Source organism: Heterocephalus glaber, unplaced genomic scaffold, assembly GCF_053883595.1.
Source record: "Heterocephalus glaber isolate CG9 unplaced genomic scaffold, H.glaber_assembly_v1.0 deba00000347, whole genome shotgun sequence".
Taxonomy (NCBI): domain Eukaryota; kingdom Metazoa; phylum Chordata; class Mammalia; order Rodentia; family Bathyergidae; genus Heterocephalus; species Heterocephalus glaber.
In genome coordinates this window covers 9,089,111-9,111,457 of record NW_028258143.1, presented here as the reverse complement: position 1 = coordinate 9,111,457, position 22,347 = coordinate 9,089,111, and the positions used below count along the sequence as shown (strand labels likewise).

Genomic DNA, 22,347 nt, shown 5'->3' with positions numbered 1-22,347 from the left:
AGCCTGAGTTCTGGGGGCCCCAAATGGACCAGGCTTGGCCACCTGTTCCAAAATACCAATTAAGGAGGCCACCAGGGGTGAAAGTCAGGAAAAACCTTTAATCAGCATGGCTATACTGGGAAGTACAAATGAAAAAGTTCAAGATGTGTCTTCACAGGTTGACAGAAGAGGTTGAGGTTTTAAATAACGGGACAGAGGTAAATGTTGAAGCTTTGCTTAGCTGGGGGTGGGGGTTCCATAGTTGGTAGGACAGATAATATGGGTCAAGCATGGTCTGCTTGACTTTCATTTCAGAACTGTATTGGTGAGGTGCCTTCAAAGTAATCCTATGATTTGAGGGGACAGTCTGGTTCCCATGAGATGACTGCTCCTGCTTGGGGGAAGCAGCTGCCTCAGCTCTGTCGTGGAGTTGCTCCTGCTTGTTTGTGTGTGTGTGTGTGTGTGTGTGTGTGTGTGTGTGTGTGTGTGTGTGTGTGTAGAGGGTGATATAATCATAGGATGATCTCTCTGTGAGGCTCTGTTGTTCCTGGAATGTTTAGGGCAATGACTGGAGACATCTAGGTGCTGCTTCAGGGGTCTGGAATAGGATGTTGTAAAAGCTGCCAACTGAATGTCACTGCAAATCAGGACAATATGTTGGTTATCCTTATCTTGGTATCCTAAGTCTTGAAGGATGATGAGATAGGTTAGGTACATTTAGGGCTAATAAACCTTGCAAAACTAGCTTTTTAAACCACTACCCCTTCAATGACTAACATACCTGCATGCAGAGCTGAACAGAGACCTGACCTAAAGTTTTAAGGTACGGGCCAGGGATTTAGCTCAATGGCACCGCACCTGCCTCACAAGCACAAGGTCCTGAGTTTGATCCCTGGAACCAAAAAAAAAAAAAAAAGTTTTATGGTAATAAAGAAGACAGATATAAAATGAAGCAGAGGTGCCAGGCTTTATACTGCTTTCAGTTACCTGTTAGCTCTACAAACCCAGCCTCCAACTTCCTACTGTATGAGGAGAGAGGGGTTAGGAGCCTCTGCAATGGCCAGCTCTTAAAATTACAGTAAAGTCCCAGATAGGACACTGGTGGTCTTTGGGTGGGGTTACCAAACCCTGAAGTACTCCTGCGAAGTAGTTTCCATCTACATACCATAACCATAAAACAAATGTTACTGACTGTAGAGAGGTAATGTTCATAGTTCATAGTAGCCATGTTTTATTTACATTATTTTACTATGATTGTTATTTAATGAAAACTTATGTTCTAAATGTTTAGCTTTATATTTTCCTTTAAAAATATATTTCAGTACAAATATAATACAGAGGCACTTGGCCTGGTTATTGCTTATTGCTACTAGATCCACTTCTGCCCCTTTCCTCGTTCTGCTCAGTACTTTAGGAGGTCAAATCCTATAAATTATACCACTTAAGCTTTCTTACCAACTGGTTTCCAGTTAGTTTTAGCAACAAAAGAAAATTGGAAAAGACAAAAGGGCAGGATGAGATGAGATGCTGGATTCTTCTGCCCATTTCTATTTCAGGCAGTATTTCCAAGAGGCTGGGTTTGCCTACTGTTCTACACTATTCTAGCTCCTACCCAGGTAGCTCAGGCTCTGGAGCTTAGGTAAAAGAAGGAACATCCTGTCTTGGGTTTCATCTTGATTCTTGTTGGTACTTTCAGCTCTTCAAAGATCTTTATGATAGTGAATTCTCAGTATTAAAAATTTCTTCTGGACCAAATGATATATACGTTTTCATATGGGTTAGAGCCTGATAATTATCATTGTTGTCTTTGAACTAGTCTTTATATATGAAGCTGAAGAATAGGCAAAATAATCTATAGGTATTGCTATAGATCAGAATGGTGATTATCTGAGGGGTTGGAGTAGTACTATTTATCAAAAGCATGAATAAATCTTCTAGAAGGCTGGAAATATTCTATATCTTGATCTGAGTGGTGGTTCTGTGGACATAAGCATAAACACACACACACACACACACACACACACACACATATGCCAAATTTCCTCAACATGTATATTGACATTTTAGAATTTTTTAAATTTGCAAAATATGCTTTTTTTAGAAGGATATCTAGGCTCTATGGGTATGCATATCCTTCTCAATCTTGGGGCATGAACATGTGAGATATCCTTGTTAGGAGAACATTCTATCCCAGCATGTGCTTGAGCACGTGAGTTTTTTTCCCCAAATGCCAGTGAAGACTGTACCCCATTTTCCTTTTATTTATAAAGATTCCTCTCACCTGAATAGTTTTCCTTCACCAGAGCCCTAATTCATCATTAAATCTATTTAAGGCAGTTCCTAAAGTTTACATGGACTATAACATGGAATTTCAGACAAATTTTGTTTGATGAATTGTATTTTCAAATTCAATTTAATTAACTTTTTTGATAATTGTCAAGTGTCTACTAATTTGCCAGAATCTAAATATTTACCAGGTTTTACCTTTTTTATGCACTTTATTAAATTCTTTTATTGGTACATTGTAGGTATACAACAGAATTACATTTCTCATTGGGAATTGTACCTTTACATAATGCATCTTGGTTCTTATTTTTTCCCCATTCCTAGCCCTCCCTTCACCCCCTCCACCCTTCCCTATTTACAAAGACTTTATTTCCATTTTTTCCATTTCTTATCATTTTTTCTTTCCCTTCTTTCCTTTCCCCTGCCCCTCCCACTACCCCTACCCCTTTGGACCTTTTCTTTCTAGTTTGCATTATCGATTATTCATTCTAATCATTGGTACATTTTAGGTATACAATATAATGACATTCATCATTGGAAATCTGCACCTTTACATAGTCTCTCTTGGTTCTTATTTTTCACCCTTGCCCAGCCCTCCCTTCAACCCCTCCATTCCTCCCTAATTACAAAGATTTGTTCCTATGTTTCTATTTTCTCATATTAATCCCAGTCCCTTCTATCCTTTCCCCTAGCCCTCCCACTTCCTTCCCCTTTGCCCCTTTTCTTCCTATTTCACATTACCTATTATACATTTAGTACTAATTTACACTTTCAGTTTCTCACACCAGAGAAACTATTCGGTATTTATACATGTGTGTCCTATTTATTTCACTTAAGAGTATCAGCTCAATGTGCATCCACTTAGCTATTGGCATTATTAACAGCTGAGAGAACTTAAGAAAGCCATATTGATAAAATTTGTTGAACAATATTTTATATAAGGCCAAAGTGCTTCTTATGCAGAAATTACCTTTAAGTTATTATTTATAGTTTATTTATTCGATAAATTTATTTATTTATTTATTGTGTTTAGATATAGTGTCTCTACTGGCTCTCAATATATACACACCTATCCTGTATTTAGTTCCACAAGGCCACAATAATTTATCTTTCTCAAAGGATGAAGACATTTAATTAGAATTTAAAAGAACCTTAAAAATTATGGAGGCTAACTTATTTTCAAATCTTTATGAATGAAAATAAACACACCACAGAATTATAGAGCAGTTATATCATTCACATCATCATAGGAGGCAAAGCTTACATTGCACTCAGATTTTTATTTCTACTCTTAGAGAAACTTAGCCAAATATCCTGAGTAAAGTTACCTTCCTGAAGTCTATCATAGTCATCTGGAACTACCAGTCTAATCTAGGTGTAAAATTCTAAGTGCTGTAATTTCAAACTTCTCTTTGAGAATAAAGTTGACTCCACTTGCCTACTAAATTTTAGTAAATCAGCAGATAAAGACAATTAATTTGCTTAAAATATCTTCCTCCATTTATGCCAAGAGAAAAGAAAATGGGATTCTTTGAACTATTTAATTACGATGACTTAACAATTTGGCCTTTATCATATCTCTATCAATCTATTGTTTGATAGATTTTATGGTATTTAGAAGATGGGGTCTATAAGGATAAGGAGCCAGATGAATGGAAGTAGTATTTGGAAGATTAAATGCCAGATATTTGAAGAGTGCTATGTATACCAAAATGGGTCCAGAATATTTTGCTGTTTCTTTTTTTCTTTTCTTTTTTCTTTCTTTTTTTCTTTTGTATAGCATACGAGAGCAAGATTAAAGAAAGGAAAACTTTTATTTTTTGACCTAGCACAAATGGTATCTTAGTAATAGATGATACAAAGAATACAGAATAACTTCATTTATCTTTTGTTCCAGTCTTCTCTAACTTGGAAAATAATCTTCATATTGGAAATGTACAAAGTGAGGAGAAGTGTGATAAAAAGTGGGGCTTAGAATCTAACATAGATTTGGATCCAAGCTTTTTTCTTAGGAGTTATGGCATCTTGTGTTGGATTTGGATCCAGGCTCTTCTCTTAGGAGTTATGAGATCTTGCACAACTTTTCCGGTCTGAGTTTCACTTGATGATATCAATAGTTCTACTCCCAGAAGATTAGGAGTATTACATAAAATGATGTATTTAAGGTACTTTGATAGCTTCATAAATAATAGGTAACAGAATGAAAGGCTAAAATAGGCAAAAAGCAAATAGAAAATTCAAATTAGAAATCTTTTAAGGTCTAGAAGAATTACTTTACATCCTAATGTGCTGAAAAAACTTATAAAAGCAATAATGGTATCATTGTCATTGACCTTTGAGAAGTCATGGCAAGAGACAGATGTCCTAGCCTATGCTCCAATTTTCAAAAAGGAGAAAAAGCAGGATTCCTAAGATTTGTCGATTCCAACTAGCCAGTTAGAAGGGTTAATGCCTAGGAAAATTCTAGATAGTTTATGGATTATTAAAAATGTATTATATATGAAAAATTAAAAAGTAGCAATTGCTGAACCCAGCATTTAATCAAATGCAAGTAATTCTGAAAGCAACACTTCCATATATACATAATATATTTATGTATAACATACATATATATTTCTTGGTTGTGGAGACAGAGTCTTACTGTGCAGTTCAGGTTGGCCTTGAACTCACTATGTAGCCCAGGTTGGTCTTTCAAACTCAGGGCAATCCTCCTGTTTCAGCTTCCCAAGAGTTGGGATTATGGGGCGTGTGCCATCACCCCTGGTTCTTTCTCTTTTTTTTTTGAGAGGCTACAAAACTAATCAGAGAAATGATGTAGACATATCGTATATCTATTTGCATTTCAAGACATCACATGACAAAACAACATGAACTTTTAATATTAATCGTGTTATAAATATCCAGAGATATCAACTGAAAACAGTGCTAAATTACCTGACCATGAAACCATTTTCTGCAAAATATCTAATAAAATATTTAAAAACTTGGATTGGGTACAACATTGGGAAACAGTAGTCTAAGCACAGACAATAATAATACTCTCCACTGGATAGGCAGCCTTTAGCACATTGTGTTTTTAAAAAATTAAGAAATCCAGACAAACTACAATTATTTTCCAAATGAGACCAGAGTAATGAATTATATAAAGACATAGTAAAATGGGCTAATTTGGAACTATAGACACCTTGGGGAGTATGTTTGTTCTAAAAATTAATTTCAGAATTTTCAGTGAGCACTGCATGGGGAAGGAATTGGATCCATTCTGCTTAGGCAACCTCAAATAGAAGTACTATCTGGAGTCGTAGGGATGCAGATTTTGGCTGAATATAAACATTTCTGTGACAGCACTGGTCCTGTGTTTAACAGCCTGGATTTATACATCAGCCAGGCAGCTTTTCAGCTGGGCATCTTTGAACAAAGAAGCAGCTTCTTAGAAACTCAGTTTTCTCCTCTGTAGGGTAAGGAAGCTCACAGAGGCATTTTAAAGGGGAAATCCTATATTGAAAAGAATCACAAGATTCCTGGCACATAGTACTTGATATCTGAAATTATTAGACCATTGGTAACACTAAGAGCTACCCAATGATGAAAAGACATGGACCATCTGACAGTAAAGAACATCTCAATAATGGAATAGTTCAAGCACGTATTTAATCATTAAGAAAAATCCCCTGAAAACCTACTGTGGGCAACCTGACAGAGTAAATGTGACTCTGTTCCTGTCTTTATGCCCTAATACTCAAATATAGAGGAGCCCTGGAGTTAAGGCAAACATATTAAAGAACAAGCCATAACTCATAACTGTGAGCTTCTGGCTCTTAGTTCTCATGTTGCTCTTTGACCTGAGACTTTCTAAGTTCCAACAAATCAATCAGCATTTAAAGAAATACAACAGGTGAGTTTAAGGTTCAAAAGTCTAGAGATGTGACTTCAGGAAACTCTCCTGTACAAAGCCCAGAAGGAGGTGACAATCTTTTGTTAAAGATTGCAGCAGCTGTAGATTTCTGATTATGGTTCTGGGATAAACAGGTTTATGCTGTCCCGTTTATCCCAGTGTTTTGTCGCTTTAAAAAGCTACTTTCCCATTTGGAACTTAACTTGTGGCAGCTGATGAGAAAACAGGAAGTGATTCGAATGTAATCTGCTTTTATGACTTTCTGATCTTTAGGAGTTTTTTTGGTTTTTTTTCCCCTTTGGGTGTTTCAAAACAAAACAAGTTTTAGCTGTGGATTTAACTATCTTGGTTTAATATTTCTATTTATTTAAAAAAAATTTTTTTTAAAAAAACTGCAAGGGTTAAAATATCAGTGCAAAATCTTGGACAAATACTTAGTAAGCTCTGCACACCAGCTTTGAATGCATATTAAATTCAAAACAAGACCTCCTTCTCTTTCTTCTTTTTTCTTTTTCTTTTTTCCTTCTCCTTCCTCCTTTAAATAGAAACTGGTGGGGGTGGGGAGAGAAAGAAGGAACTGGGAAGAGAAGGAGAGGAAGTTAAACGTTGTTTCCCTCTCTGTCTTCCTTAGAAAACACAATATGGCATCTTCCATGAGGAGCTTGTTCTCTGATCACGGCAGATATGTTGAATGTTTTCGGAGGTTTCTCAACAATTCCACGGAACACCAGTGCATGCTGGAATTCATGGACAAGCAGCTGCCAGGCATAATAGCAAGGTAACAAAAGGGGACGTTTGTTAAAGGGACATGCCTCGGATTGCTGTGTGCCAGTGGTAGATGGCTTGAGCCCAGCGGGCTCAGGGAGAAGGGCCAGTAGCTGCCAGCAGCCCCCCACCCCAACCCCGCCCTCTCGGACCTGCTGCCTGCAGTGCCTGCTTAGACGTTTGCTCTAAACACTCAGAGGCTCAGATTTGTGCTGTCATTTCCACTTGCCCGAAGATAAGTGTTAACTATTTGAAGGCACAAATCCTTGTTCATTTGGGAAAAGATAAGATACAAATTTTTGAACTCGGATCTTTCATCCGTCCAACTTTTACATTTCAAAATAGTCTCAAATGGAATGTGATATTCTTCTCATTAGAATCAAATATAAATAATTACCAATACTATTTGTCCCTGAGGATTGAGTGGGTGCCTCTCGGTTCTCATAATATCCATTTAAATTCGTTTGTCTTTACCCATTATTATCATTGTCATTCTTTCTCTCTAAAAAAAAAAAGGCTTTTCCTTTCAACTTAGTATTAACAATGTAGCCCTTAAAAAAGAGCATTTTCCCATTATCAGTGAAAGTCACTACTTTCTCAGACTCCTTTTATTGGTGATTAATGTGTTCAATTTGTGCCACAGCTGATAAGCATTATGAAAGTAACAGATTCCACATGTTAAAGATAATCAAATCGCCTATCTGGGGATGAATTGCTATAACTCCCTCTGCTTCAGGAAATAATGATGGAAAACTGGGAAGAAATGACTGACTGTGGATCCAATTTGCAAACAGCAAAGAAATCTGATATTTTATCTTTTGCTGAAATTCTTGTGGGCCTGAAATTCTTTCACCACCACAGTACCTCTGCCTGGCCAGAACGGACATTGTTCAATGAATATGGAATTCTATTTCACCTCCTATTTTCTGTTTCATGAGGTTCACTTTTTAGATATTGGAGTATTACATATTAAAAATTAACATGCAATAAGACAGTAATACAAAAATCAAAGCAGATATCAAATATAGATAACTGCTGATCTAGGAACAAATAGTTTACTTTTGGGGGGCATTTGAAATTTAAACATAATAAGTTAATTTCTCCATTCTTTTCCAGTTTAAAAAGTTTGGGTTCATTTCTGTAGCTTATTTAGATCCTTGGTTTCCTTCAGCCCCACTGTTTAGACTGAAGAGGTACCATGGATAGATATAACGGAATCAATGAAAAATGATAATCCCTTCCCTGTCCTAGAAGTGTATCTAGTCTAGCTGGAGTGAATGTTACATGTACATTTTGTAAAAGACTGATGAGTTTTCAATAATAATTAAATTTGCACTATAATGATAATGCATAACTAGGTATCTTAATCAAAATATCATTTATTAAGAAAGTAATTTTTTCCTAAAAGAAATGTTTGACATTAGACTTAGTTGAAGGCTCTTTTAATCTTTTGCCTAAAGTTGTTTATAGGTTATGAGGAACCAGGGAAGAGGTCCCAAATCTCATGGTGCAAGGGCAGGATTTGCTACGTGAGAGGCTCACTATAGTAACTACATGTGGACTTGGCTGTTAATTGGCTGCACATTTGGCCTACTTACTTCAATATTCTCATTAAAGCCAGGCATGCTCATATCTTTAAGGAGTCGAATGGTTCCAGAAAGCTTGTAACCACAGCGACAAATAACAGTGGTCCCTTGCCCACCACTCCCACTCTGATTCCTACTCTGCAGAAGCAATCCTTTCCACCCTTCAAATCTTTTGTTTCTCATGCAATTTTACTCATAATTCTAAATAGCATGTCATTCTTTTATTTCTTAATTTTATTACATTAAAATGGTTAAATAAACATACACATTTTCCCCATCTATCATGTCACTGTCTTTATGTCAAAAAATATTGGTGAAAAAATATGGTTTTTTGCCATTTTACCTGTGAATATATTGTTCTTATTTGAGTAATAGTTATGCTATAATTACATTTCCTTTCATGTACAATTTTATGTTTTTCCTAGAGCTGACTGTGATTTTCTTGATTTTAGCTTCTTTTCAAAGTTTTCTATGTGCCTATCACTACATTTTTGCCTAAGCAAATGTATTACTCTCCTCTCAATATATATCAACATATCAAGTAATTTATTTATTTTTCCACATGGAAACATCTTTTTAGGAGCCCTCTGTTTCTTATTCCATACTGGGAGGATTTGCTTTGGGTCAGCTATGTAGCTATTGATGAGGGAATTTATTTTACTTCCTAGAAATTCTCTTCTCTCCAGTATTTGATTCCCCAATGGCAGATCACATAGCTGTTAAGTGTTAACAAAGAGCAAACTTTTTGAGACTTTGTATGTTTAAAATGCCTTTGTTAAAATGTCCATCTTTGTTAGCTAGATTGACTGGGTATAAAACTCTGTAAATGATTTTGTATCACAAATTTAAAGATATTTTTCTGTTGTCTATTAGCTACTAGAATTGCTGTCTTACCCAATGTCATTCAGTTTTCTCAGTTTTGACATGTGGTATTTTTTTGTTTGCTTTTGTTTCATTTGTTTACCCTACTTTAAGAATTTTAGTATGTTTTCCTTATCTCTCATTCTAAAATTATAAGATACTGAATTATGGGGTGGGTCTTCTTCATCCAGTTTTGAATATTCCATGGATCATTTCAATTGGGATTCAGATCTTTCAGTTCTGGGAAACTTTATTAGTATTTAATCATTCCTCTTTTCTAATTTCTGTTTTTAGAATATTTATTCATCAAATACCAAACTTTCTAGGTTGCTTCCCTAATGTTTCTACAGTCTTGTTTTCTACAACTTTATGTTTTAGTTCATCTATTATTTTTCTGCTATTATAGTTTTTAATTTCCAACAATGTTCCTTTTTATAGTACCCTTTTTTATCATCTTTTTAATTGTATATATGTAATACCTTCTCTTCTCTTATCTATTACAAAATTTTCCTGTGGTCTCTGCATGTATCCTCTGAGTTCCCTTTTTCTGTTCCCTTTTTCTTTTTTTCTTTTTTTTTTCTTTTTGGTACCAGGGATCAAACTCGGGTCCTTGCGGTCCTTGTGCTTGCGAGGCAGGTGGCAGAACCACTGAGCTAAATCCCCAGCCCTGTTCCCTTTTTCTTTTTTTTTGTTGTATTAAATTCTTTTATTGGTACATTGTAGGTATACAACACAATTACATTTCTCATTGGGAATTGTACCTGTATATAATGCATCTTGGTTCTTATTTTTTCCCCATTCCTAGCCCTCCCTTCACGCCCTCCACCCTTCCCTATTTACAAAGACTTTATTTCCTTTTTTTCCATTTCTCATCATTTTTTTCCTTTCCCTTCTTTCCTTTCCCCTGTGCCTCCCACTACCCTTACCCCTTTGGACCTTTTCTTCCTATTTTGCATTATCGATTATTCATTCTAATCATTGGTACATTTTAGGTATACAATATAATGACATTCATCATTGGAAATTTGCACCTTTACATAGTCTCTCTTGGTTCTTGTTTTTCACCCTTGCCCAGCCCTCCCTTCAACCCCTCTAGCCCTCCCTATTTACAAAAATTTTGTTCCTATTTTTCCATTTTCTCATATTAATCCCATTCCCTTCTATCCTTTCCCTTAGCCCTCCCACTTCCTTCCCCTTTGCCCCTTTTCTTCCTATTTCACATGACCTATTATATATTTAGTCCTTATTTACACTTTCAGTTTCTCACACCAGAGAAACTATTCGGTATTTACACATCTGTGTCCTATTTATTTCACTTAAGAGTATTGCCTCAATGTGCATCCACTTAGCTATAAATGTCTCTAATTTTCATTTTTTATGGCTGAGTAGTACTCCATTTTATACAAAAACACACATTTTCTATATCCAATCTCCAGTTGATGGGCATTTGGGCTGTTCCCTTTTTCTTATAATCCTTATTCTCATGGCTGAAGAGAACTCCACCTATCTGATGAGCCACAATTGTCTACCTAATACAAAATAACAAGGCATTAAATGTGGTTAGGATTTTATTTTTATATGTAAAGGAAGGTTTCGTTGAGTGAGTTAATTGAAGGGTACCTCAGCTGATCCCTGGAAGATCTTCAGGTATCAAAACATCTTCACTGGGACTGTTTGTTCCCCCAGAGAAGAATTTTCACATCCCCTATCTGGTGGTAGAAGATGTGGTCGGGTTGGAGCATAGTTACAGCTATAAACAGTATATCTTGTTATTGTTACACATAAAGCACTTAGATTCTTGCCTGAAAAATAAGTGTTCAACAATTATTTATCACTATTATATATATATATATATATGAAATGGAATAATAACTAACTCAGTTATGAGGATCCAAAGAATTAATTTGTGTTAGTCACTTGGCAATACCTAGAATCATATAATTGCTAGCAAATGTTGAATGCTTGTATGTGCAAGTATAGTTGTAAGAGATTTAGATGAATTAAATCACTGAAAACTCATGATTCCTTCAAGACTTAGATACTATTATTAAAAATTATGTGCTGTTTCACAAAGAGATCATGTAACTTGCTCAAAGTAACCTCTCAGTATGCTGGGAGTTCAATCTGTATTCTCTGCTTCCTTGCTTTCCTGTGCTACTCAGAAACAAAAACATTGTAAATAGGGAGGGGTGAAGGGGTTGAAGGAAGGGCAGGGGAATGAGGGAAAAATAAGAACCAAGATACATCATGTAAAGGTGCAAGTTCCCAATGATGAATGTAACTGTACTTTACACCTAAAATGTACCAATAAACTTAATGAAAAAAAGAATGAATAAAACTTTTAGGTAGATAGGCATGGGTATACTAAGCCTCATGATTATGAGTCTGGGTTTTGCTTCTACTAGGCGCCTCTTCCTTTCTCATTCTTACATCCTGTTTCAGCAGACTTTAGGTTTCCCCCTCTTTATTGGGGTGACTGTTAATCTTAATGCTATCTGATATCTGTCCGGTTTTAAACTTGCTCTTGTCAAAGGCATTCACATTGACAAATTCAAGGGAGATGTTTCATTTCCTTAAATTTATTTGTGGTTCACTCTGTTGCCTTTGACACCTCTGATGGTTGAGTCTCATTCTCAGACTACTTTTCTGAGCTTTACCATATTCCTTCTCTGTCTCTTTTGTTCATTCTTCATAATCCAATGACTTCTAAAAGTTGTTATTGCATTACCATCGCACTGCATTTTTAATTAGGAAATATCACTGGGTTGTGGAGTGTACTCTCTTAGTTTTGAACATTGCTTTTTGACGATAATGCTCCAGAATACATAGCTGACCCTATCTCTCTCATAATCTTTCAGGTACAAATATCTGCTGAATTCAGATTTCTTAAAAATCTGATGAAAATGTAAATTTGGTGTCAAACTTTCTTCTCCAGGTTCCTTTCTGGCATCGCTGTGTGTCCCACCATCTAAGCTGCTGAAACAGCCATCATTGTGCAGCCATGTGCTCTCCCGACCTCATCATACCCGTCTACAAGCAGTCATACTAACTCACTTCCCAGTCCATCTGTTCCACTCTACGTCCAGTGTTAGAACCATAATTCAGGGTTTGATTATCTATCATTTCAACTTGAAAGAAGTGTAGTATCTTACTCATTTTTGAATCTCAATTTCTAGATTGAGAAATGAATAATTAACATTTTGTTTATTGAAAGAAAAGTAGAAAGAAGGAAAGTGAGAAGAACTTAAACTTGTTCTACTTAGAGCATAGATATATGTGAACCTCCCCTTCCTTTCCTCCATTTATAGTGAATGGCGTATGGTATCATGAGGCCTAAAGTGCACATTTCTGTTCCTATTCTCCAAGAAATTTCAGGATAAATGTCATTTCCTACCTCTGAGATATTCATAATGCTGTTTCTAAGTCTTCCTATTCAAGACCATTAATGAAAGGACTCTATATTTTTAAGGATACTCTAAAGATGGCAATGTAACCACTGAAATGGTTGGGAGCTTTCATGTTGACCTACTTTCTATTTATGGTGTATTTAGTCTGCTCTCTTCAAATAGACTTGATAATAAGATTTTTAAAAGCATATAGCATATTTTTCTTAAACTACATACTTTTATTTTTCAGGATTGGAGATACAAAATCAGAAATTAAGATTCTGAGCATAGGCGGAGGTGCAGGTATGAATAATATATTTAAAATTTTTTTATTTCACTGCAAGAATCATGCTATTTAAAAGCCATTGCTCATTCTTTACAAAAGCTTATTTCCTTTGTGTTTTGGAAACGATCAGTTTATTAAAACTAGCAATACTAGCTGTTCATGGAGGTCCACGTCTGTAATCCCAGTACCTCGTAGGCTGAGGTGATCCCAGGAATTCTAGACCACACTAGGCAACATAATTAAAGAAAGAAAGAAAGAAAGAAAGAAAGAAAGAAAGAAAGAAAGAAAGAAAGAAAGAAAGAAAGAAAGAAAGAAAGAAGGAAAGAAAGAAGGAAAGAAAGAAAAGGAAGGAAGGAAAAGAAGGAAAGGAAGAAAGCCAGATAGGCTACTAATATCATTTCAACTAAAATTAATGCCCTCACACAGGTTTATAGGGTTTAGGACATTAGCCTTCACTGCTTTCTGTAGTGTGGAAAAAAACAGATAGGATAAACTTGAGGTTTGCTTTATCCAAAATGACATTCACAGAAAGGGAAAATTTTATAAGAAGTTCTTCTAACTTGTGCCACTTACAGAATGGTCCACAGACTGGTTACTAGTTTGCAAAGTGTTATTGATCCATGAGGGGATTATAAAATTCACCAGAATGTAAGTTGATGCTCTCTTCATTGACAGGGATTCACTATGGGGAGAAAACGTTCAATGACATAGTTATTTTACATTATTTTGGACCGAATTGTTGAATTCCTCTGCCCTAAAGTATTCTGTTCCTCTGACTGAATTCCAAAACTGTCTTGTAAGTTTTCAAAACATTCCCTAACCCCTTTTTATAAGCATTTGATGCTCTTACTATTCATACAATTACTGGTTTTATCCTAGGGGAAAGTGTAGACTTCAGTAGGGGAGATGGAAGGTGCTGTTGTTTCCAGCATCCCTTAATGATCTGTGTAACTTACCTGAAATATAACCTAAAGTCTGGCCTTTGGTAAAATAAAAACAGTACATTTTATCTCATCAGATTCTAGAAAGAATAGTATAGGTAACATGCAAAAAGTGCTTAATACATCGTTAGTGCTCCTATTAGTTAAAGTCTGTTCCCCTCTGCAAAAATAAAGCATGAAGTTTTATCTCAAAACTTTGCCTCACATCAGTCCTGAATAGTATCAGCTTTAATTTTTAGTTACTAGTCACCTGGAAGTCTGAGTTAACATGTTACTATATAAAATAGGTGCACAAATTATTTATATATTTGTCTTTATCTATATATTATTTCCTTTGTCCAAGTGCTAGCCTAGTAATGAGTACCACTTGGTAATAGTGGCCACAATATTGCAACTCCTAACTTGCTGCCAAATAGTAATTCTTTGAGTCTTAGTACAAGTGTTCCAGTGCTTCATGAGTGAGATGAACTTTACAGCATATTAACACAAGAAAACCGAAAGGTCTCTACTGAAATGGAATATGCAGTTTTTGAAGGCAGTACAAAATACACTGTGATACTGTATAATATAATAAGAACTAATCCCTAAAATGTTTTTACTTTATTATCATACACCAAAACAGTAGAAACAAGCAAGGACAAATAATAAAGGATATTTTCATGAATAATACTAGAAAGAATAAGTTAAGCATTCTATTATTGCTTACTGCTAATATAAGCTCAAAGGATTTTAACAGTGATGCATTGCCTAAAGAATGTCCTATTAATTTATTTAACCAAGACAGTCATTTCCAGTGATTTTACATATGAGTTTAAGCAGCCAACAGGCAATGAGACTATGATTTGATAGTATCATTTGTGCTTGGACAAGAAGAGAAACCTTACAAGGAAAAGTAATTAAAAACAATCTCCATCATGGCCCAGTTAATTGACCTTTTAATATAAAGTTAATTGAATTTCTAATGCAAATTTATTCAGTTGCTTATGAGCTATCTTGAGAAAAGAACATTTGGCTCACACAGTGATTCCTTACATCAAGGTACACCTAGAAGCTTATATAGAGAAATTATCAAAATAAAGGGACCAACACTTGGAGTCCTCCTGATGAAGCCTGAACATCTTATTAATAACAAGCTGTGCCTTGGGGAGATTATAGGTTCCCTCTGAGGTCATTCTTCATAAGAAATTGATCAGAAACATAAGTGGAACTTCAAGAGAAACTCAAATTATGGATACGTAGCTTTCACTACCCAAATAAACCACATGCAATCAAAAGCAATGCATTTCAAATATGTAGATCTTGGTGTCCTTGTCACAAAGGACCAGTATTTAGAGGGGAAAGGACACTCCATGTCAATTAGTTTGAGGAAGAAGATGTTTATCTCATAACCTGTAATTGTCTAACTGCTAGCAAGATGGCTTGGGGAGTTGCCTATCCTTGCCTTAGAGAAATGCTCTCCCAACTTGTTCTGCAACGTATAGTGAAGGGTTTTATATTATCCTTCGGCTTGATTGTCATTTCAGAATGAGTCACTGAACTCTGATCTCTGGCAGAAGAAGCTCTTGTTCTTGTCTTGTGCTTTGTACTCAGCTGTCTTAATACATCTCACAGACTCGCAGTTTCGTCTTGGCTTACCAACTTATCTTTGGTTACACTACCTATCTATAGATGTTCTCTTCTTGGTTGTCCAAACAACTGCCCATGGGTTTCTGCATATCTCTGGTGCAAATATTCTCTCTCTAGTCATAGTGGTGCTATGACTTCTCCCCGCATAATTGAAAATCATACCCCAAATAACAAACTAAAAGCCTTCCCAAGTGAAATTGCTGCTTTTATATCACTGTGAGATCATATTCTTTGGGGGCCTATTTGATTTTCTTTTCAGAAAATTGAGCAAAGAGGGTACATATGCATCTCATCTATTAGCTTCTCTTTTTAGGAGCTGATGTTTATGTGGAGAGAATTTTCATAGTTTATGAAAAAACATAAGATTTTTTTTTTTTTTAGTACTGGTAATCAAACTTGGGACCTTGTGCTTGCGAGACAGGTGCCAGAACCACTGAGCTAAATCCCCGGCCCAAACATAAGAATTTTTAATGGAAGGTGTTTGACATTTCAGTTCAGAAGCCACACAGTTATTAGGGGTCTAAGCAATTTAAAAAAAGAAATTGATAGAAAACTCCTTAGTGTAATCTTTCATATCAATAAGATAAAACTAACAAACAGCACTGTTGTATATTATGTATTCTGGTGTTAGGATAATGTATAAAATAAATATTATATGAACTGAAGGGGGAGGGAGAGAGAGCGAGAGAGACAGAGGAAATTGGTAGGAAAGCAAATAAGGAATAGAAATATAGACCATGTAGCTTTTACAAGCCCAAACTGGTAAGTTGCACACACACACACACACACACACACACAAACACACACATGTATGTATGTCATGAGTTTTTGTTCTTTCATGAACACAACGAGACCTAGGATTGCTTTTCAGGGTCTCTACTTATTCATATCACATTAATTTCAGCAATTGTTTTTAGGTTTTGAGAATAATTACATTGTATTCTAAATCTCATAGAATTCACTTTTCAGGTGCATCTTCAACATTGAGGCTTCCTAAAATTAAACCACCCAGTGGAGTTTCATTATTATATAACTTTTCATGAGTGTTCTTTTTTAATGCTAGGTGTTATATGGGGGAAAAGAAAAAAAAGAAACCCATATACTTTTTTGGTAAGGGGAATGGTATTAATTTACAGTGGATACGTTTATACCTGTAAAAATGTCCCAGGAGACAGTAATGGGCAATGAGTTCTTGCTCTGGGCTTTGCTGAAATGAGAATCATTTTATCTGTTCCACTGTTCAGTTCTTTTGGTCAAATGTCAGAAAGTTTGAAAGGGTTAGACAGGACTAAAATTCAAATAATTTCATTTTATCCAGACTTCTGTTTCTTTTTTTATTAACCTATTATACACCAATTCAAGTCCTATACCATATATTAAAATTGTATATATCTTTATTAATACTTTAAAATCCATTTAGTAACTCAAATATGAAATATCATCAGATGGTATGGACCCTTTCATGATATCTTTTTGGTAATTTTACTGATATCTGTTGAAAGTAACTAGATTAAGTTGTTTTCTTGTTATTCAACATGAGTTCATCAGCATTCTTACAGAGGTTAAAAAATAGAAAGCAATTTAGATACCATCAACACCCTTACTTTACAAATAAGAAACCTGAATGCCATTATGTCACATCAAAACCCAAATCTCTTTAGTCCAGTCCAACAATGTAATAAAAAGATATCAAACTTAGTAATTAACCAGCTAAGAGATTAGGTACTTAGTAATGGCCAACTACTTGAAAATTTGATATCAGATTTTTATCTTGTTTCCTTTCAAAAATTACATGGTAAAGTGATACAGAAGCTTAATGCTAGAAGATAGTTGGGCAGCAATAGAAAGACTATAGTTAGAGTTAAAACTAAAAAAGCTAGGGTGTCAGGTTTAGAAACTAGAAAGAGGTAAGAGACAAAGACTAATGTTTTCCAATGACCCAGAGTAAGCCAATTGTCTAGATCAACAAATTAGAAATGATTGGGATGTCTAAAGAAATTGGGGATTTTTAGTTACCCAGAAAAAAAAAAAAATATATATATATATATATACACATATATATATATATATATATACTTATATATACTTATTACCATCTTTCAACAAACTGCAAAATATTTGTCCCCAAAAGGCTGGTGTTTGAAAGCTCCAGAAAGTGATTTCTTGATTGAATGTAACAAATTGTTCACGGTCATACCTAACCAGAAATGAAAGCACATTGTGGGAAAAAAGTCATCTGTCACATTAGAGTGTCTGCTGGGCTAGAAAAACATCTTTCAGACATTTTATAGAAAGGACTCAGACACTGGTATCTTGGGTGTTTGGACCAATAAAGTTGCTTTCATTCTTTAAAAATCCATAGTTTTATGAGTAACCTTTTAGGGAAGGGGTGGGCTCTGTCTAGTCATATAGCTACCACCATGCTTGGTTGTATTGAGATGGAATTTTAATGGGGGTGTTTAGACATGAAGACAATGTTTAGCCCAGGTGCTCATTGCTTATAACTTATAATGGGTAAGAACTAGTTTACTCATGTACAGGATGACAGCAATTATTCCATTATTAGATGGTATAGGAATATATAATCTATAAGATATAAGACTATCTACTTAAGATAATCATAGCTTGGGGCTGTGGATATAAAATATTTTTTTAAATATTTGTAACTATGTAATTAAAGTACAAACAATTCTCCATATGTAGTTTTACCAAAATATTTTACCTCATTGTATTGTATTTAAAACTTTCAGTGAACATGAAAGTATTGTTTAAAAACAAGTACATTACAGGATTGAGGGAATGGGACATAATGCTATAGCACTGGAGTCACTGTCATTAAAAGCAGAATGAACAAGATTGTTTTGGCTAATTTAATAGGGCTTGAAACAGACAAACAAGCAATAATGAGCAGAGTGGAGACAAACCCATCATTATTTGCAGATTAAATGACTGTGTACTTACAAAAGCAAATAAACTCAATTTTAAAGCCTTAAAATGAATAAGAACACAGCAATGGTCTGATACAGGTAATATCAGCAATACAGTAGACCCTCGTTTTTGTGTGTTTATTAGCATTTGAATTGAGAGGTTTTCAGGTACAGTTTTGATTATTTACAATCTACTTGAAAGTCCATGACATATGATTATTGTAATTTTTCTGAAGGACAAATTTGTGTCTTGTCAGTTTTTGTGCCACTTTCCAACATAGTCTCTTAATTACTGGATGAGTTTCTGCTTGACGTTATTATTTTTTGCTTGACATTATTTAATAAAACTTTGCAATTTGATATATATACATCCACTTCTGATGTAGAGTGTTTTGTTACTTTCATTTTATGAAGGTGAACCTAATAGTTCACTATATTCGGTGCCATAAGGGGTACAAGGGTTAGAGAGAAGAGGCTCAATATTCGAGGTCTCATCTAACTCTGTTAAATGAGAATGATGAACATTTCTTAGTTATATAATTGTATGTGCAAAATAGAAAATTCCTATTTGAGAAAAAGTTTCAGTTTCACTGAGAGCAGTTCAGGATTTAAAAAGCTAATTGTTATTGTAATGTAAAAACTTTCATGTACAAAACATGAGGATATGAAAACAAGTCTGATTTTCCTGAGAGTAATTTGGTGTCAAGAACAGTTCTGATTTTCATTTAATACACACTGGCCTGGGCACTCTGGTTGTTAAAATGCTGAGATGCTTGGTATAACCACTCCCCTCTACAGCCGCAGATGTCTCTTTCGTGCCTCCTCCTGGACACCTCCTCCTCCATGCCCCTGTTCCTCACATCCAGGACTCTACAAGGGTAAGGGTCACCCCAGATTTCTAGCCTGTATCTATTCTGGGAAACTTACACCCTTGTTGTTAGGAATGTTTTTGCTTTTGTTTTGTTTTTTTAATAATTTGGTGTTTTTTAATATTAAAATTATGCCAAACAAACCATGTCTGTGCCATCTAGGGTTTATTGTTAGTTTTTTACTGAGTACTTGGGTTGAAATCAAGGGCTTATACTGTGCACTTTTTCTTAAGAAATGAATAGAAAATATTAGTTAAAAATGCCACTTGAAAAAAAAATACCACTTGAGATCAAAAGCCTCATTGTCATCATTAATTCTAGTTCTTGGAATTAACCTGAAAAAGTTAAGAATTTTACAAAGATGTTCATGGCTTATTGTTGAGCTCTTTATAAGAGCAGAAAGTTTAAAACTAAATATAGTGTGTGTGTGTATGTGTGTTGAAAACAATTCAGTTTGCAAACAAAAGCGTTCAGCAAGAGATTTCTTCCTTTTGCAAACGCACATTGGGTGACAAACAACCATGGCCATCTTCCCCACAAATGCAGTCATCTTCCTCAAAATCTTAAAACAAATTAAGTTTGTAAATTCAGGATATCTACCTATCTATCTATGTAAATCTCCCACATCATGCATCATTTAACAATGGGATGGTGTTCCAAAGAATACATCATTAAGCAATTTCCTTACTGTCCAAAGGGCACAGGATGTGTACATACACAAATTACAACTATGACATGACTAAGTAGTCTTATGGGACCAACATCACATATGCAGTCCACATGCAGCCCATGAATATACACTTGGTTTATATAGAGAAAACAAATTGTATAGGAAATATATTTCTATATGAAAATAGAAATATATTTCTCTATTAAGTATACACATAAATGAATATATACATATATTATATATGCTTTCATTTTATTTATATTATATAGCAAGTTAATAATTAAATCAATTATTCCACATATCCATCTAAAAGAATATAGTATAACTACTGCAGAAAACACATGAAGATACATTTTGATATATTCATAGTTTAACTCTCAAATAAGAAATGCACATCATGATCTGGTAGGCTAAAGACAATAAAATGCTTAGCAAAAAATGAACCAAAAAGTTAACTTTTGTTCCTCTCATGACATGTTTCTTTTGTTTTCTAGTTTATACCTTTCTCTATGTGTCAAGTTTTCTATAGTATATTATAGTCAGAGATGAAAACAATAAGATTAAAACTAAACTTTAATATATGAGCTAGTGATGTTGAGGGCTGAACTCCCTAGTTTCCCTTTCATCTCCCTCCACTAAGTTGTGGAGGCCCAAAGCACTAACCAGACATGTTTCCATGAGAATTTTCCTTCAGTGCATTTTTGATTCACCTATAACAATATCGCACCTATACAAATATTTTAAGAGCAACAACAGCTATAGAGTAGACTAGCAAGACTTTTCTTTAGTGCCATAGATTCTTCTGTGTCAGGATTCAAGTACACACTAAGGATAATGTGGATTGAAAGGATGGTGCTTGTTCTTTAGTCCTTGAATTACTTGATGTTTTCTGTTGATTATTTCCCACCTCTTGCTTTACAAGAACGGTAGGCTCTCAGACTGATAATTTTCCTCAGAGAGATTTGTGTTTTAACCACCATTAATGGCAATGGGCTAATGAAGTGAATCTCAAATGAGAGCTTGTGAAGGTTATTTGAGAAAAAGGGAGAGAGAATGGGGTTGGGGGGTATTGATGAAATCCCAACTACATGATTACCTGGGACTGCCCTTGTCAGTGTAAGTCATTTCATTTTAAATATCTTGTCTTTGAGCATAAAGCAGATAGGAGGAAGCACTTCATTAAGAGTAATCAAGTGTAACTTTCAGACATTATAATATTATGAGTGTAGTATTCATCCCTCTTTCTACATATGTGCTAAAGTAGAATTCGAGTATCTATGTGTTTAAAATATATAAATTAAAAATTAAGGCACACAATTCAGTCTTTTTTCTGTGTGGTCTGTCAAATATCTCTGCATGTCAATGTTTAGCACCATGGCAGCATTTTCTCCAAGTTTATATTTCATAGAACATTTGATTACATGGATTTTCTAGGCATCCATTAGTCACAAAGCATTTAAGCAGTAGATTTCCTGGGCCAAGGGCCAAAAGACACATGAAAGCAAATGCCAATGCCCTTTTGACTCAGAATTTATATTTGTAACCCCCTTCATGAGACCTACAGCTATTTTAATATTCTACTCTCATTCTTTCATACTGACAAAATAGCCTCAATGCCAAGATACCCAAGATCCAAGGGGGAAAAAAGAGAAAGAAAGGAGAATCTTGTCACAAATCTTCTGTCTTTCACACTGCAGCTCACAATCAGATTGTTCTCGCTCTAGTTGCAAACTTGTAGCTGGAATTATTTTTTATCATCAAGCATGGAGTTATCAGGGCAATCTTTCTTCCTAGAAATAGTGTTTATTTATTTATTTATTTATCTATCTATCTATTTTTTTTTGCCTGATATTTTAGTAGAGGGAACAAGGATGGTAATCTTATTGGAACATGTAATAGAATAAGAATTTTCCTGCTGATAATCTAAAGAATTCATATATATTTTGACATGAGAAATGAAGCAGAAATAGACTGAAATCAAATAGCAGGACATTTCACCTCCATTTTCTTGACCTACAGATTTTCTCATTTGGGGAAGCCCCAGGGTTCTCAAGTGGGGATTTGTGTTTCATTTTATGTAGGATCAGTCAGCAGGACAAGCCAGACATCACCAATATGTGATGAATGCTCTTCTAAGTTGTCATTTTATTATGGAGCTGCCCATTTAGAAAGGCAAATCTTCATTCTTTTCATTCCAATTCTCCTTTAGGCTTCTTATAAATGTCACCTTTTCCAAGAAGCTTACTTGACCATTGAAAATCAATGAGCCC

At 35.0% G+C, this 22,347-nt stretch overlaps 1 protein-coding gene across 1 annotated transcript in view; it reads left to right on the top strand.

Annotated features, from left to right (window-relative positions):
- The window catches only part of Hnmt (histamine N-methyltransferase), a 61,888-nt gene that overhangs the window by 1,732 nt on the left and 37,809 nt on the right, over nucleotides 1–22,347 (top strand). Inside the window, exons 2-3 of the mRNA XM_004836121.4 lie at nucleotides 6,792–6,938; nucleotides 13,009–13,061. Coding sequence (XP_004836178.1) covers nucleotides 6,802–6,938; nucleotides 13,009–13,061 — 190 coding nt within the window. The 5' untranslated portion in view covers nucleotides 6,792–6,801. The remainder of the gene's footprint in view (nucleotides 1–6,791; nucleotides 6,939–13,008; nucleotides 13,062–22,347) is intronic.